The sequence below is a fragment of the Pteropus medius genome, unplaced genomic scaffold (genome assembly GCF_902729225.1).
Source record: "Pteropus medius unplaced genomic scaffold, Ma_sr-lr_union100, whole genome shotgun sequence".
Classification (NCBI taxonomy): domain Eukaryota; kingdom Metazoa; phylum Chordata; class Mammalia; order Chiroptera; family Pteropodidae; genus Pteropus; species Pteropus medius.
The window spans coordinates 7,754,259-7,772,766 of NW_024346667.1; the positions used below are offsets into that span (position 1 = coordinate 7,754,259).

An 18,508-nucleotide genomic window follows, 5' to 3' on the forward strand; every position below is an offset into this window, starting at 1 on the left:
TATATAGGTGTATTTTTAAAAATATGAACATATAAAAATGGTTTAAAGAATTTTTAATATGTTTTATGGTTTATGTGTTTGAATCACAAAAACAGAAGTTATAAAATATAATCCCAGGGTATTCCATTTTGAATTATTTGTATTTTTTCCCTCAATAATTTCCTCCTGCTTGTCTTTACTTCTTCCCTCAAGTCCTTAGCAAGTACATTTGTGTATTATTATATACTTTTCTGTAGGCAACTGTCATTCACTGGTATCAAAAGGATGTTAAAGTCCTGAATTGACCTTATACTGAAATATACTAAAACTTTTTGTAATCCTCTTATGTCCATAGTAGTTATTCCTTTGACTCTCTTTTTAAAGCTGTGATGTATTGAAGAAATCTTTAAAGAACGTTAATAGGATTTTAGTTTGGTTTTTAAATTTTTATTTAAAATTTATTTATGAAAATGTGTTTATCAACCTCTGGAAAAGGCATGGCCCAGTAATTCTGTGAATTACTGGTCAGCCCCTTAAATGCTGACCAATATGACAGAGTAAAGGGAGGACTCTGAACCATGGCACTCTGGTCGTCTCTGCATGTGTGTTTGTGCTGTAATGTGAGCTGTGTCTTTAAGTTCAGTGTTTTTGCTTAACATTCTGATGTGGTGTCAAGGTGTAAAGGTTTAAGCATCTAAATCTAACCAATTTCACCATTTTGAATGTGTATAAAGAAGTAATATCGACATTAGGAAAACTCACAATTCTTTGATGACACATAAAATAAAATTGCCCTAGTATTTAGGACTTTAATATTGAGAAAATTCATTTGTTCTTTGTCATTTGCTGAGCCTTCTAGAATTTTATAGTCTCAAATCACAACACCATGGACACTCAAGAGACTCCTGACTGTTTTATCTTATTAAACAATTTTGAAATCATTAATTTTTAATTAGCTTGGATGCAGAGTTTTTTTTTTATTGTTTCAATAGTGTGTGTATATGAACTAAACATTTTTTATTTAAACTGCTGGCAAGAGTATTATTTACATAAATAAGTGTAGGTTCTTTCTGAGAATACACACTGTGAGTTTGCTTCATATGGTCACACTTTTTTGTAGACTCCGATACCACATGCAAATCTATTATAGTAGAGCTTTTCAGCAGTTTATTGACTCAAATTTTGAACAACTAAAAAGAATGTAAGCTTGAAGATATGTATAGGTCCTTCCCTGATTGAAAGTTCTAATTAAGTGAATTGGAGAAAATTAACTGAAATTAGCTGTCAGAAAGTCACATTTAAATGAGTGATGAGCTAGTCTGGCAGTAAACATTTAAATGATATAAATTGCCATTTAAGTGTATGGTTTAATGTTTGTCATGCATTAATGTGACATGAGACCGCAGTGACAATCAAGCAGCTTGCTCTAATTTGAACATATTTAGGGCTTTTGTGTGGAGTGCACTGCACACAATTTAAGACAATTGCTGTTTTTATGTGTCACTTTAAACACGCCCCCAGCCCCCTTTCCTACCCAAGGCCTAAGTTAGTAAAATAAACGTATCCTTTTTGTATACAATTTGCAATAACAGTTCCTGGATTTGGGGATTGATTTTTAAATCCATGTACTTAAAATAGGAATTTATTTAAAGTTATTACAAGCCCCTCTCATTTCAAATAAAATATGAAGTAGTTTACTAAAATTATAACTATAATGAGTTTTATAAGAGAAGTTGAAAATAATAACTTTCACAATTGAAACTAGCTAAAGGGTTTTTTAGATATATCTCATTTCTGGGATACTTGGAAATATGAGAATTACCTAGAATTTTGCTTATGGAATTATTTTTTTACATTTTATATTATGTTATATATTGTGAAGCTATGTTAAATATTATTAAGGGAAATATATTTGAATTTAGCCATAAACATTTTTCTTATTTATAAACATATTACATATTTATTGTAATTAAACATATATTATGCAGGTGTACACCTGTGAACTAATAGGAACTTCTTTTGTGATGAGATGGTTTTTATCTGTTGGTTACTTGCTATAGAAGTTAGTCAATTTTGTTTTAAAACCAACATTTTTTTTATAGTATTGATAACATAGCAGCAGGTCACACCAAAAACATATCACAGCCATATACTTGTTACTCTGAAAGTAAGAATTTTAATGAGATACATTATAACTGTAAGTGTCGATTCTTTCTGAGAATACATATTGTGAATTTGTATTAACTGATATACTTCAAATTAAGCTTCAGGGTTTGAGTTTGAGAGATTTCTGATTTGAATTACATTATTTATTGATAAACTAGTTGATAATACTAAACTTTCATGTTCAAATAATTTTGAACAATAATAAATACTATAAATATGAATACTTATTTAAAAATAAGTATCTTTTTTAAACTATTATTTATAACTTCATTAAATTCAGCAAATATTTAATGGTATCTGTTGCATTTTAGGTACAATGCTAGTAACTGAGAATGTAATGATAAATTGGAAGTGAATCTTGTATCCAGCATTTCCACTGAATGCTTAATTATGTTTATTCATTATTTTTTGGACATTATTATGTTGATGGCATCAAATATTTATGTTCATTTGATATTAATACCTAGAATAGTATTTCAGTATTAAGTATCCCTTCCAATATCTAATTTCTTGGCATAAAAACTCAGCTGAAATAAATAATTTGGTTACTGTTATAATAAACAAAATGTTTATATTTAGAAAATTTATAAATATTGTATTTACATTTACTGTTCTAAAGTAGCCTTTACACTGTATGACCTCTTCTCTTTGAAGTATAAATTGAATAGCTATTAGTTACAAGTGTGACCAAGACAGAATCAGTCCTAGCCCTCATCATGCTTACATACAGTACAGTAGAAAATACCAAAACTTTAGCAATCTGTTACAGTTCAGTGTGGTAAGTGCTGGGAGGTCTCTAATTACATACAAAGGAGGACAGATTCTGGTGGAAAATAGGACATCAGAATAAGTCCGTTCAAGTAAATCTAGCACCAAACTTTGCTGCTTGTTCTAATTTCTCAACATATTTTATCAATAGAATTCAGCATTATAATACATTCTGTGGCCTTTTTTCAGGCCCTGGAGAGTGAATTTGTTTCCTGCCAGCTTCACCAGTGGATTGATCTCATTTTTGGCTATAAACAGCAAGGACCAGAGGCTGTTCGATCTCTCAATGTATTCTATTACCTGACCTATGAAGGAGCTGTCAACCTGAATTCAATAACTGATCCTGTATTGAGAGAGGTAAGTTATCTGTCTGGTCTAATAGGTGTGTTTAGCCTAAAGGTACTAAATATCATCTTCCCCATGCTTTTATTTTACTAATCATCAGACTGAAACCAGACGGGTGAAGTTACTTTTATGGAATAACCGTTCAGTTAGGGACTTAGATGGGACTTAAACCCAGGACATTCCTCCAACAAAATGTTTGACTCAATAAAAATTGAGAGCATTTTCAGTTTGAACTCAAGATATCAGTAATCATATCTATAATTTTGAAGGCTAATTTAAAGTATTAGGAAAATAGTAATTAATTCATTAAAGAAATAAGAGTATAAGCATAAATCTATTTAAATGTGATAAGATATATTTATTTATAGCACATATGTACATGTGTAACCATATAGAAGTCAACAGCAGGAGTGAAGTCTAAAGCTTCCATACATTATCACACTTGATGTTAGATGTTATTGAGACTTGCTTCGTCTTTGTTATTTAATTTCTTAGGTAAAACACTCAAAACACGTTTTTGACAAATATAGGATTCACCAAAGTCTTTATATAGCCTTGCTTTTTTCTTTCTTTCTTTTTTTTTTTTTAGTATTTTAATCTAATTATATATCCTCCTAACTCTAATGTACATCATGTGAAAAGATTATAGAATTGAACAGATATCACCTTATATATCTATATAATTTTAGAGCACGACTACATTTAAGAAACCAAGACTTTGATTCATAGGGAAATTTGTATGTCATTTTAAAGAGAACGTTATTTGTAATAAGTAAGGTTTGTCATTTTTCACAGTACTTGATGCATTCCTTTATAATTCTACTTATGGCCTGGTCATGTTGACAGTATATTATAAGTGCATATTTAAGTATACTTGCCAATATATATTATCACCTAGTTTATGTGCTATATAAAGGTTAATACACAGACAAAAGCGCTATATACTAGATATATGTTTGTCTTAAACTGCACAGGTTTTGAGTTGCTGTTTTCTAAGAAAGTTCATTTTAGAACTGGATCGAGTGAATTCTTAAAGACTAACAATTTTTCAGTTCTTCGAAAACATTCTGTTCAGTGGGCATTTTATTTTATTAGCGCATGATAGAACACACCTGGGGTCCTGTGTGTGAAATCGAGTTAAAGCAAACATGCAAATGGTGGTACCAAACAGTGGGTAATTTCATTGTTAGAATGGAATAGTGTAGGCCCGTTCACCTTCTTTGTTATTGTTTTAACAATATTTGAACAATGCTATTGTTCTATAAATGTCCATAATTCTTCATAAAATATATCTCCTGCTTCTATTCAGTTTCCCTTATAGTAATTATCCATATCTCTACATATCTGTAATATGACTGAAATCATATATGATAGATTTTATCTTCTGTTTTACTTAACGTACTAGTGAGCATATATTATTTTACATCGCTATATAATATGTGTAGTTTTAATTTTGAACTTCCAAAATATTCTGTAGAGTAGCTATGAAAACATACTTAGTTCTATTTCTCTCAATGTAGGATTCTGTTAAAGACTTTTCTATTGGTATGTCCATGATAATATAACTATCCCTTTCATGTCACTAAAGTTTTGTAACATTGCGTCATAAAAGATGGCTTTATGCCTATGTCTGTGTGATGCTGCTAGTTAAAAAGGTAAAATATTCAATCAGCTGGTTGTTTCCCCTACAGAACACCCAACATAATTGGATCTTTTTTTTTTTTTTTTGGAATTCTGGATTGACCACCTCTCTTCCTCACACACACCAATGACTTACTGAAGGAGTTTACCATATACTATTTATAGTATAATCTAAAAGAGCACTGTCTCATATAATTTCCTCCAGGGATGGTAATGTTCATTATATCTAAAATGTCCAGTATGGTAGCCACTAGTCATAAGTAGCAATTGTGCATTTCAAATGTGCTAGTGTGATGGAGGAACTGAATGTTTTATTTTATTTAATCTTAGTTAATTAAAATTTAAATAGCCACATATAGCTACCATATTGGACAATGGAGATCTATAAGACTGTCATATATCTTTGATGACCATATTTTTCTAATCTAAATTCAGGGCATGGGCTCAGACAATGGAACAATAAATATTTGTTAAATTAACTTGGTAGAATATTTGAAATGGGGCATACTTCATTTAGACATGAGATATGTAGTTGAAATAGATATGTAAACTAATTTTTAATTTTACTTCAACATGTTATGACTTCAAATAATATTTTTGTGGTAAATAAATATAACAAAATTTACCATTTTAACCATTTTTCACTGTATGGTTCAGTGGCATTAAGTACATTCACATCGTTATGCAACCATTACTACCATCTATCTCCAGAAGAATTTCATCTTCTCAAATTGAAATTCTGTATGCTTTAAACAGTAATTCCTTATCCCCATGCCCTCAGCCCTTGACATCCATCATTCTACTTTCTGCATCTAGAAATCTGAGTACTCTAGGTGCCTCTTGGGAGTGGAATCCTATAGTACTTATATTTTCGTGACTGGCATATTTCACTTAGTATGTCTTCATGTTCATCCATGTAGCATGTGTCAGAATTACCTTACTTTTTAAGACTGAATAATATTCCATGGTATATGTATACCTTTTGTTTATCCATTCATCTTTCTGTGGACATTTTGGGTTGTTTCCTCCTTTTGGTTATTGTAAGTAATGCTGTAAACATTGGTGTGAAGTATCTTAAGTCCCTACTTTCATTTCTTTTGGATATATACCCAGAAGTGAAATTGCTAGATTATATGGTAATTCTGTATTTAAGTTTTTGAAGAACCACCATAACAAATAAGTTTTTAATATTTTTCATGATCAGTATTTGCTAAAGACTATTTAAAACTTGGCTGAAAGTTTCTTTGATGTCCTTTTCTTCCCGACAACCCCAAGTAGTTAATTATTAGCAAATTAAAACTTTGGAGAGCTTTCTACTCATCACACCCTAATTAATTTTTATATTGTATATTATCTAAACATATATATTATACATTAGACTCAACATTCATTCTAAAAACATGGACTATTATGTTCTAAGTGTGGTATGTACTTGATTTTCTTGAAAGAATATATCGCTTCGTTACTTAGTACTATTCATAGAAATATACATGATTAGTAAATATGCATGAATGTTATTAAAACAAATGTGATAATCTTTTCTTATGGCCATTTCATATCATAGTGCTAAATCTTGTAGCGTAATGCATGCAATATGATACAGTAGAATGAACAAACCAAACGAAATGTGAATTTGATTCTTGGCCCTGATGACTATTAGTTGTGTGACATAGATCTTCCTGAGATTCTGTTACCTCATATATAGAATAGGTATGATAATGCCTTCCCCAAGAGGATTACATGATCTATAATGCATGTAAAGTGCCTAGATGGTGCCTATCCGTCCTAAATACTCAGCAAGTATTATTTCCTTCTTTATGTTGTTCACTGTTAAACCCATGGGTTAGGAAACACAACTATAAAAATATGAATTCCTGATTGCATCATAGAAAAGATCATAAAATGTTGGCACTAGAGCAGTAATTAGAGACCGTTTCCTAGTGGACACATGTAGAATTCATTGTAAAGCGAGGCAAGGAGAAGACGGAAGAGAAGAATGAATAGGTCATTAATTTATTCATTTTTTTCAATAACCTTTTACTAAACCCAAATTATGTAATAAGGTTGAGGAGTTGAAAGGCAAGTCTCTACCTTCATCAGCTGGAGTTTATTGTCTAGTGGGGAAACATGGGTAAGTAAACAAATATAATATACTGTAATAAATTCAGTAAAGGGATAAATATACTATATGTATGCACAGTCATAGAAGATAGGCACTAGACCCAGACAGGCTGAATCCAAGCATGTTTTCTGGGAAACGGGAGACTGGTAAAATAGATTGAAAGATGAATAAAACATTGGGTAGAGTCGTGAGCAAATGATACCTACACAGAAGACACTGCATAAGCTTCCTACACATTGGTGAAAGAGATCACAGTTAGAGAATATGATATTTGTGAAATGATCCAAAGGTGATAAGATGAGAGAGACAGACAGGAGCCAGACCACAAAGGGCCTTCAGAACCATAAAAAGTAATTTTAACTGCATTATAAGGTGGTAGATTAAAGATTAGAGGTTGGTTACATTACCACATGTATGTTTTAGAACACATCTGGAAGAAGATTGAACAGATAAGAACTGAAAAGTACCGATTAGGGTATTCTAAGTCATTAGTGATTTTAGAGAAAGTAGCTTAGAAGGTGACCGTGTTTCTGTGTTTATCGGAAAGATTTAAAAAGAGGGAAGATGTCAAACATACAAGAAAGAAAGCTTGTAATAGACTACCAAGCTCTGTAAAGAAGAGGAACAAAATCCAGAACACAGAGATGAGCACTGGACAGCAGGGAACTCTACTCCCTTGTCTGAGATTAAAGAATAGAAGGTTAGCTCGGTGACTAGTATGAGTAAATGTGCATGAATGATGTGGAAAGGCAACAAGATTATGAGAGTTTGTGCCAAGAGTGAAATAATACTTAGAGAAATACCTAGCATGGTGATGGATGCTTAATAGATGCCCATAATAAGTAAATAATTATTTTCTTTCCATGTTGTTTTTCTGTGTTCTCAACAGCAGGATAATAAGTATAGAAAAATGCTGAATTGTGAAGACGCACGTGTGTATGCAAAGTATATATGGAGAGAGAGAGGAGATTTTTGCCATGAAAGTATGGGGGAATATATAAAAAAGAATTGAAAGTGTAAGGGCGATTGATGAAATTGTTGAAGGGATACTGCTGAAGGGGTGGATCTAGGCTAGTTTGACTAGGTAAGAAAGAGGCTGATAAATTGGGAGAGTTTATTCTTTTGTTTATTATATATTCTTTTAGTCAACAAATACTCATTTTTTTACAAGGTGCTAAAAATACAGAGATAAGCAAGAAAGTCAGAGGAAGTCTCTTTTCTCACGGAGCTCACATTCTAACAGGATGCACAGAAAATAAACAATAAAAATTAATTTTATTTCCCGATATGTGATATGAGGAAAATAAGACTGGGTGAGGGGATACTGAGTGACTTGGGAATAGGGCAGGTGCTGTTTCACAGGTTCCTCACAGACTGCCTCTTTCTTCAGGCACATTGTTTCCTTCTAAACTTTGAGCCTGGAGTAGAGCTGCACAAGAAGACCCAAGGAGGCAGTTCCCACTGCTCTAACCCTGGCCAAGGACATGTCTCCAGGCCGGGGCAGCCTTCAAGTCAAGTCTTATCACAGACCTTCTGCCAGTTGTAAAACTCCCACTATTGCCATCTACTAATTTACTCCCCACCTATTTCTAGGCTACACCACCTTTACTTCAGAATCTTGTTCTAAGAGACTTTAACTCTGACTTTACTGATCTCTCCAATATCAGTAAATTTGTGCATACACTTGACTTAGATTAAAACATTATCTCTGCAGAATCACAATAATGGTACCAGGATAAGTTTCTGCCTTTCTAGTATTAAAAGCAGGTTGGATTAGATTTATTTCTCTTCCGTATCTATAGTTCTACTTATTTCTGTTCACTTCTATATGTTTAGTTTAATCTGGGACACTTCGATGTTCACATTCATAGACAGTTCACAGACGCAAACTGTCTACGTCAAGTCACGTCTACTTGAGAAAGCTCTGTTCCTCTTGAGAAAGTGTTATTCCGGAGTGCATGGTTAATACATATGGCATAGTAAGTGATCATAAAAATAATCTCTCTCTCTAAAAAAAAGCATTAAACAATAGAAATAATAACCATGAGGAGATGAAGAGTAATCAGAGAGACAGCCTGTAGCACATTAAACTTTTATGTTGTTTTTAATTTTTAGAAAACAGCTGGGTTATCAATATACAACAGCATCTGCATTTGCATATATTACATACCAGAAAGAATTATTTTTCAGGCAGATATGCTAATCTTTTCAAATATCTGTGACCTCCAACTAAAGGATATATTCTCCTTATCTGTGTATTCTGAGAGGCCTCTTTACTCTCCTTTATTTCTCTATCTCTTTGGTTCTTTCTTTTTTCTTTTCCTCCACCTTTACCAGTTTATAAATCTGCTCTGTTTTTCTAGCATTACATATTCTTTTTTATTTGCATTTTTTAAATTGAGGTATAATTGACATAAAACATTATATGAGTTTCAAATGTACAGTGTAAGGATTTAATATTTGTTATATATTAGAAAATGATCACCATAAGTCTAGTTAACATCTGTCACTATACAAAAGTTATAGGATTTTTTTTCTTGTGATCAGTACATATATTCTTTTATAGACAAGGTACAAAAAATAAAAAAAAAATTATTTTCTGATTGTCAATTCTGCTAAATTTGGTTTGACTCATTCAGATCTCTTCATACTTGTCAAATGTATGAAGATCTTATCAAGCCTTTCTAACACCATTTCAGAAAACCTAAAAACCAAGGGAAGAAGAAATTAAAAAAGAGAAAAAATAGGATAATTCAATACAGGATCAGATATGAATAAGAATAAATATTTTTATTAAGGAAAAACCTGATTTCCAAATTCACAAAATAAATACATGAGTTGAATATTAATTTTATGAAATAATTTTTCCTTTTTTTGAAATTTATAACATATTTTCCTTAAAAAAATTCTTTAATGTATTTAGTATATCATTGTATTTACAGGCATGGTTTCTAGAACAATTCTGTATTCTTATCCAGAATTCAGCTGTCAATTCTCATATTTATGCTATTTGCTATTTCTAGAAGTTGAGAGCTCAGTTATCTAGCTCTTAGTATAAAACAGTTCACTGATGGAGTTCTGGTAGGTCACTAATAAGTTTTTAAAAGTTGTATATAAAGTGAAGTGCTCTGAGTTAGATGTGTTCACTATATAAAGGAGCACAAGGAAGAGCAGCCAACCCAAATTAAGGGAGGAATAACGCCTAAACATAATTCTTCAGAAATGAAGAGTTAAGTAGGTAAAGCAGTAGAAAGAGTAGGGGAATTCAAGGCAGAGAGTACAGTATGTGGGGAGGAGTACAGCATGGCTCTCTGCGACTGGGAAAAGCCACGTGTTTGGTGGAGAAGTCATAAGAAGTTGGTGATGAAGAACAGCTAGGTTGATGGTATCTTAAAAACATATTTGGAAACCATTTATGTCCATCATTAGCCTAAGCCACCATCACTGTCTCTCCTCTGGGCTAGTGTTAGTAGACCTTCTCACTTTTTTCTACCCTTACCTACCTACAATCCACATTCCATAGAGCTTCCAAAGTGGTATTTTAAAGTGTAAATCAGATCATGTCACTCCTCTACTTAAACCTTCCTACTTCACATTAAACATAGAATAAGATCCTACTCGATCCGTATGATCTGGCCCCTGCCTACCTCTCTGATCTCATGCCATGCTGTTTTCTTCCTCATTCGCGTGCCCTGTCCCACTGACCTTCTTCTGTTCCTATTCATGTGAAGGTGATCACTGACTTAGTGCCTTTGTATCATAGCCATTCTCTCTGACTGTCACAGATTTTCATATGCTGACCCCTTGTCATTTATGCCTCAGCTTAAAAGTCATCTCTTCAGTAAGGATTTGCCTTCATACCTCCAATCTAGTTATCTTTTCGTTACTAATTTTAACTTAATTTAGAGCTAAAGCCTGTGGAATAGATGATACAGATTCTTTGAAATCTGTTGAGACTTGGCTCACTGTGGACATAGTCAGTTTTTATAAATATTCTATGCATACTTGAAAAACAATGGTTCTACAGTTTTTAGGAGGAGAGGCCATTTTACAGTAAAATAGTGACTAAAGAGAAGTAAGGCGTAAATTAGTGAGTGATTTTTTTCATTATTAATATTGTTCTATGCTATATTTGACCTTTAAACAAATTCCATACTACTGTTCTTTTTCAATTCTTATGCTTTTTTCATCTTTTTCCTATTTCTCCCCTCAAAGTATCAGTTCTTGTTACTGTGTCACGTATGTCTACCTTTTGGGGACCCCTCCTACTCTACAATTTATTATTTCTTAGATGCGATAGCTTGAGAAACCAAATAACCAGATATAGTAGAACTAAATTAAAGGTAAAGTAAATAGATTTTGATTACTTTATCAGATACAAAAACCTAAACTACAGTAATCAAAACAACATGTTCTAATGAAGTAACTAAAGTTCAGTGGAGCAAAATAGACCTTCCAGAAATAGGCACCTTACATATGCGGGTATATGATAGAGGTAGCATTTTAAATCACTGTGAAAAGGCCTTCTTATTCAATATGTGATGTTAGGACAGGTAGCTAATTGCTTGGAATATAAATTAATTAAATCTATACTTCACATCTTAAAGTGAAAGAAATTACAAATGAATTATACATGTATTTATTTGGAATAAAGAGTATGTTATAAATATAAAATGTAAAACTACAGAACTTAGAAGATAATATAGCTGAGTAGTTTTATAATCTTGAAATGGAGAAAAGTCTATTTCATAAGTCTGTCACAACCAAAAGTCATTAAGAAAATTGATATATTTGGTTACATAAAAATCTAAAGTTTTGTACATCAGGAAAAAAAAAACAAATAACAAAGTTCATGAGCAGATAATTCACAAAAGATGAAATACAAACCACAAATGGAAAGTAGTTCATCCTTACTAGTAATCAATGAAATTAAATTTGAAATGCAACAGCATTTTTGCCTATGGAATTATCTAAGATTAAAAATAATGACAATTCCCGATGTTCATTTGAAAATAGATATTGTCATATATTTGGTGAGGGTGGAAATAGGTTGAACCTTTATTGCAGTCCGTGTCAGTTTTGAAATATTCATGCACTTATTTACTTACCTTAACAGGAAGGAATAACTGAGAAAGTATGCAAAAAATGTATATTCAATCATATAGTTATTTTAAAAATAAAACACATAAATGTCTAACAGAGAACTGGTTAAATAAATATTAGTAAATCCATACAGTGGAATGTTGTACAGCATCAGAAATATTGCTATATAGGTCTTAGATGTATTGCCATAGAATTATATTTTGCCATAGTACAGTGAAAAACAGATTATGTTATGAAACATAGACTATAAATTGTATATGTGTATATATGCATAAGGAAGAATCTGGAATTATAGACCCCAAGGTGTTTGTGTGGTCATCTGGCCAAAGGTGGTCATTATCTTTGGTTAGAGAGATCATGGAATTCTTTCATTTGCTACTTTCTGTATTCTAAAAATTGTTTTGTTTTAAAATTAAGGGGGAAAAACCAATCCATAACTTTTTTTCTCTTTTAAGAGGAACAATGTCTGCTTGAAAATCTGAACATTAGATGCACAGTCACATGAGAATAAGGATACCATCTTTGCCGTTGGCCGTTTGGAGGTCTTTTTTGATTACTTTCTGGTTTTTGGCCATGTTCAGTATTGCCAGGATAGTGACTTTGTATCATAATCTTCATGTAACTTTGATAAAGATGAAAGCATTTACAATTGCTTAACTTCTATCTCACTCAAATCAGAGTACCTCCAATCTCTCAATTTGTTATTTAACTCACTGAGCTGTGATTTTTTTTCATGCTTTTCAACAATTTGAGTTTATTTCTTCACTTTTCCCATTGGATTTGAGGAGAACCAAAAAGATCACTTATACTGTTAGGGAAAATATCTTAATTATATTACTGTTCATTGTAGTTCTTGTCATATATTCAAAAAGCAAGAAGGCTTTTGGCCTAAGATTTTTGAATTCTAGATCTCTGGGTTTACTACTGTGTGTGTGTGTGTGTGTGTGTGTGTGTGTGTGTGTGTGTGTGTGTGTGTGTGTGTGTGTGTGTAAAGAGAGCAAGGACTTTAAGAACTCATTTATCAAAACAATGCGTATTAACTATTAAAAAATTCAAGTAATGCAACAGGATAAAGTCAAAGAGTGGAAATCCCCAATCCCCAAATTTGGACTATAGCTATAGCAGTTCCTATATGATGTAGTTTGATATATACAGAAAAAGCCTCTGACACAGAATTCATCACCTTTTACTAATGCTTGAAATTCCACCATTAGAGATAACTTATTTGGTTACAAATCTTGTTCTTTTTTAAACAATCCTTTTCAGTCATTCAGCTGTCTGTGCACAGGATTTGGTAATTGGTTTTGACAAAAGGAAAAGCACAGACACAGCACAGGGTCTGAGCAGCTGTTGTGTAGGGAGTTCAAGAGCAGATTGTGGGGTGAATCCAGGCTGGAAGAAGGGGCGGTGGTTCAAAGGGCGAAAGACACACGGCAAGTTGATATAGCTCATGAACAGCATTAACATGAACAGTATCATCTGCTCTTTCATCTTGTAGCTTGCCATAAGTCCTCGCTACATTTCCTCTGCAAGCATCATGTTCTTTACTTTTTAAGCAAATACAATGATATTTTATGTTTATATGAGTTCAGAAATTAAAGATATTAATTTTCTTTTTAAAATGGAGCTTAGCTCTGTTTACATAGAGGGGGAGGGAGAGCCGTGATACTGCTCAATTTAAAGAATTATATACAATGGGACTCAACATGAAAGTAAAACCTGAAATTTTCCCCTACGTTGTGTTTAGTATCAGTGGCTGGTTTTCCCTCTTCTAAATTTATCCTTCCAAATGCTGTTTTAGCAACACGTAACCACTCTAAGATCTGTTTTCCAGAAGAAGCAGCAGCAGTGTTTAAGTTTACGTGACCTCTGTTTCATGACAGCAGTAGCAAATCAGATATCTTATCCAAGGAAAGCATTTTTGGCTTAGAATTCAATCACTTTCATGGTGGGAGTCAACAGCTTATTTCAGCTCTAACACTACTGCAGAACACTGGCTGCAGTGAATCTTTCAGAAAGCATAAACACAATTGATATTTATAGCATTGTTAACATTTGTTAAATAGTTGGGGGAATGGTCTGTAAGCCTGTTTTAAGCAGGTGGGGCAGGAATCTTTGTTGTGACTGCAGTGAAATTTAAGAGTAGGACAAGAGGACAACATGATTACAATGGTTGTGGCAATAGAATAAATTAAAAGTATTCGATACATTGAGTTGAGAGTTCATGCAGCCACAATTCAAAGTGTTACAAAAATAATGCTGAGCATCTCTGGCCAGAAGTGTTTTACCCAGATGGTGCATTTGACACAGTGCAGGGCAGGAACTGTACAGTGAAAAGCCAAATAAACAGTAAGGATTAGTCAAGTTTTAATTGAAAACCTACATAAAAAATACCTTGAAATTATGCCAGAGTTTCTTGTGTATCAAAATCGCAGTCATCAAAGTTTCCTTTAGTTGATTAAATGAACATCAAAGTTGTCAGTAAAGCTAATCTTTGTACTTTGCTAGTTTTTATGCCTGTTACAGACTTCTTAGTTAAATAGGTGTAGCTAAATTATACATCCAGGGACATAAAACAAAGTATTAACATTTTTATGATTTTTCCCCCTGTCAGCTATCCAGGGAATCCCGAGCCATTCTGTTATGCTGATAACTTCTGTTATGAACTCCGTTCTTTCAGGCACCATCTTCATTTTAAATAGATTTTGTGAAAAGTAGTTTCAAATCAAGTGATCGAATTTTGTTCTCTAAATTTTAAACTAAATGCAAAGTTATAGAAAAATTAAGATGAAAAAATGCAGACTTGGAAAATATATAAGATTATTACAAGTATGACAGTTTTTTAAATGTTCAGAAAAACAACTTCGGTTTCTCTTATTTCTAGCAAAGATGAGGAAGTTTACTTAGAATATAATCATTGCTTTTACTTTTCATTATTGGTATAAAGAAGCAACTGAAGTTCTATTCATATTTAGGAAACACTCGAGTTAAATGCAAATTTTTAAAAATATTAAGAAGTATTAAACTTTAACAGTAAATTTGTGGTCTTACCTCTCTTTATCCCTGTCAATACTATGTAATTGATGTGTGTGTGTGTGTGTGTGAGAGAGAGAGAGAGAGAGAGAGAGAGAGAGAGAGAGAGAGATAGAGAGATATATCTTTCAGGCTCTAAGTTCCTTGAGGTCAAGGATCATACCATCTAATTTCTCAATGTGCCTCGTTTCTGTGTTCTTATATAGTGCATGCTTACAAATACTGAGAAAATAGGTTAAACAGTTCTTACCAAATGAATGACTAAATGACTGCTTCTTTCATTGGTATAGTTAAGCATCTTTGTTAGATTTTGAAAAATAATTTAAACTTCTGAATGCAGTAAATTAACGTCCCTGATTATTTTTTTTTTCTTTAAGAATTTTCCACTAAGTTTCACTTTGTTTGCCTCTTAGCATTGGAAAGCTCTTTGAAGCAACATTCCACTTATTTTTCTAGGCAGGCTGCTCTATCTACTCATTTCCAGTAGCTAGAGATGGAGGTGTTTTGAATGAGCACATCAGTGTTCTAGACAGAGATACTGTTTGAAATTATCCATGAACACAGTGCCGCTGAACATTATTGAGTGACATTTGTTTCTGTTGGTTGTGTCTGCTCTGACTAGCTGGTTTCTTTCAGATTGGCAGCTGGGATTATGCTGCAGTGAATGGACAGCTACAAGAAGTACAGATTGTAGTGAGCCCAGGCTGAGCCTCAGTTTAATGTGCCTGGAATATATAGGCTCAGTTAAAGGCACTAATGGGAAATATAGGAATATTTTCAAAATTTATTAGTTTGTTTTACCTTAGTAACTTTCATAATACTATTGAGTCAATGTGTAAGTAAATATACTCCTTCCTCACTGATTTTCCCTTTCCCCTGAATTCTTATCACTGCATTCTTATTTTTAATGTTTTACTTTATTTAGCAAGCTACTCTTTTTGCTCTTTATATACTCCATACCATAATGGCATGTGTATGCCCCCAAATACTAGATGCATTGTGAAAAACATATAAAATTTATATACCTTTCTAAATATTTAATTAATACTAAATGTTGGTAAAATATTGCTAAAATTAATGGTTCCTTGAAATTAGAAATAAATTGGGAAATAAGCTCAAAATAAATTAACTTTGTAGCAGAATCTACTAATTTCACAATCAACCAATTTATCAATTAGAGTTGTTCCTAGGTGGTTAAAAAGTACTTCTGACTACCGTATGAATGGAAAAATTAAACTTCATAAAGCTATATGAAATATTGATTTTTCTTTAGATTTTTATAATTTTTTAGTTTTAGATTTTTCAAAATGGAAAAATTTTTGTTATTCATTTTTAAAGTAATGCATGCTTTGTATAAGATATCAAACAGTGTAAAAGTGAAGAAATTATTAATTTTTATCCCTCCAGTCCTTTTATCCACCCCTCAGCAGATATAACAGCTGATAATAGTTTGGCACATACCCTTCCAGATTGTACATGTGTGTGCTTATGTACGTGTAAGTGTGTACTCTGTAACACATATAAATATGTGTGTGTTTACATTTTTTAATTTATTTTTTACTTAAGTGAGATACTATATTCTTTCATAATTAAGGAATTTTTCTTTCATCAATATATTATAGACAAGTTTCCATGTCAGATATATTCAACTTAACTCACTCATTTTAATGACTGCATAGTATCTCATTATCATAAGTTAAGTAGTTTTCCTCTTAATTTTTACTGTTATAGAGTGCTGTAATAACCGTCTTTGTATTTAAATCCTTTTGCATTCATTTGAATCTTTCCTTAGAGAATTTGTAGAAGTAAAGTCAATAATTCAGTCTTTATTTGAAAACATAAAAAGAAGGCCCTTGACTAATTCTTGTTTTTCTCTAATTTCTCAAAATTAAAAAAAAAAAAGTTGTATTTCAAGTTCAGATTTACATAGAATTCTGTTCAATTTATTTCTTCACATTATCCCTCTTCTATGTGGATTATTTTGCTGATTAATTATCATCTGGTCTATAGTTTGAGCATTTATCTGATAAAGTTATAAATATTCTCTATGCTAGTATACCCATGACATCTTTTTTCCAGATAGCCTATTTTTCATTTACACTTCTGCTTTGAAAGTTTGAATTCTATATTCTTTATTTCTAGGACACTTTGAATATTTGCATTTCCTTCTTAAATGATTCCTTTTAAATTGCTTGAATTAGGTTTATTATGCCATTTCTTTTTAATTTTGTGCATTTGTTGCTTTGATTCTGTATTTCATTTCTTAAGAGAGAATCTTGTACAAACTTAAACATATAATAATTAAGTAGTCTTTTGAGTAGTGTACTTTTTCAATTTGCTGATATCAAAGCTAGATCTAAGAGCAGTCCTGAAGGGTAGTGAGACTGGTCAACTAGTTAGTTGGTTTGTAAACTGTGAATGGAAACCTGTCAGATACCCAGTGGGTTTCTCTACAACTTGCATTCAAATGTGGGAAGGGCAAGAGGAAAACTGGCACAAGTAATAATACACATAACACAGTAGAATCACTGGGTAGTCTCAATGTGATGCTTTTTAAATATTGAAAAATGAGTTGATTTATAAATCCAAATACGAAGTCTTGTTTGGATTTTTAAACATTTTTTTGGTAAAGAAATCTAGAATCTTAAGACAGCTTTCCAGAACTTAATTTTGGTAATGTCAGAAAATTTTAATATATTAATAAATGGCATGTCTTTTCTTAATAAACTTTTTTGTTTTAGTTTCCCTATCACAATTTTATAGTGCTTTTAGATGTAAATATATAGTGGATAAAATGCAATTTCAGAGTTGTGTGCTTAAAAAAAGCAGTGTACATATGTGTTTATTTTAATCGCATCCATATGTTTAAGTTATTTCTTCCACAAACCCATCTTAAAATAAAACTTTACAACTTTATTGTTGGTTACTGTTGTATTGAGTTAACTCGTTTCCTCTGTTAGATTAAAAAGACTAGTTCAGAGAGACCAAAATAATTATTGTTAAATCGAAGCCAAATACTACATTGTCAGTAAGCCAAGTCCACTTTCCTTTACTTTTATTCCTTTCTTCCTTTCATTGTATCTATAAATATATATAGATACACACACACACATATATATAAGCACACTGTCTCTTTCTCTATATTGCCATAAAGTCATGCAAGTATGCAATATTTGGCACAGAAAACAATAGAATGCACAGCTTGTTGAAAAATCTTTTTATAATATTTCCATTTGGAAATCCATTAATAAATTCTCTAGGTAATATTTGAGATGCTGTTTATAAAATATAAATATGTGGTTTTACTGGAACGTCTCGAGGTATTTGCATAGTCTTTTTCATTACTGTATA

General features: G+C 32.1%; 1 protein-coding gene across 5 annotated transcripts in view; it reads left to right on the top strand.

Annotated features, from left to right (window-relative positions):
* Positions 1–18,508, top strand: part of LRBA (LPS responsive beige-like anchor protein) — a 549,008-nt gene that overhangs the window by 476,799 nt on the left and 53,701 nt on the right. For all 5 annotated transcript variants that reach the window (XM_039875986.1, XM_039875985.1, XM_039875984.1 and 2 more), the window contains one exon: positions 3,103–3,270. In XM_039875986.1, the coding sequence (XP_039731920.1) occupies positions 3,103–3,270 (168 nt within the window). The remainder of the gene's footprint in view (positions 1–3,102; positions 3,271–18,508) is intronic.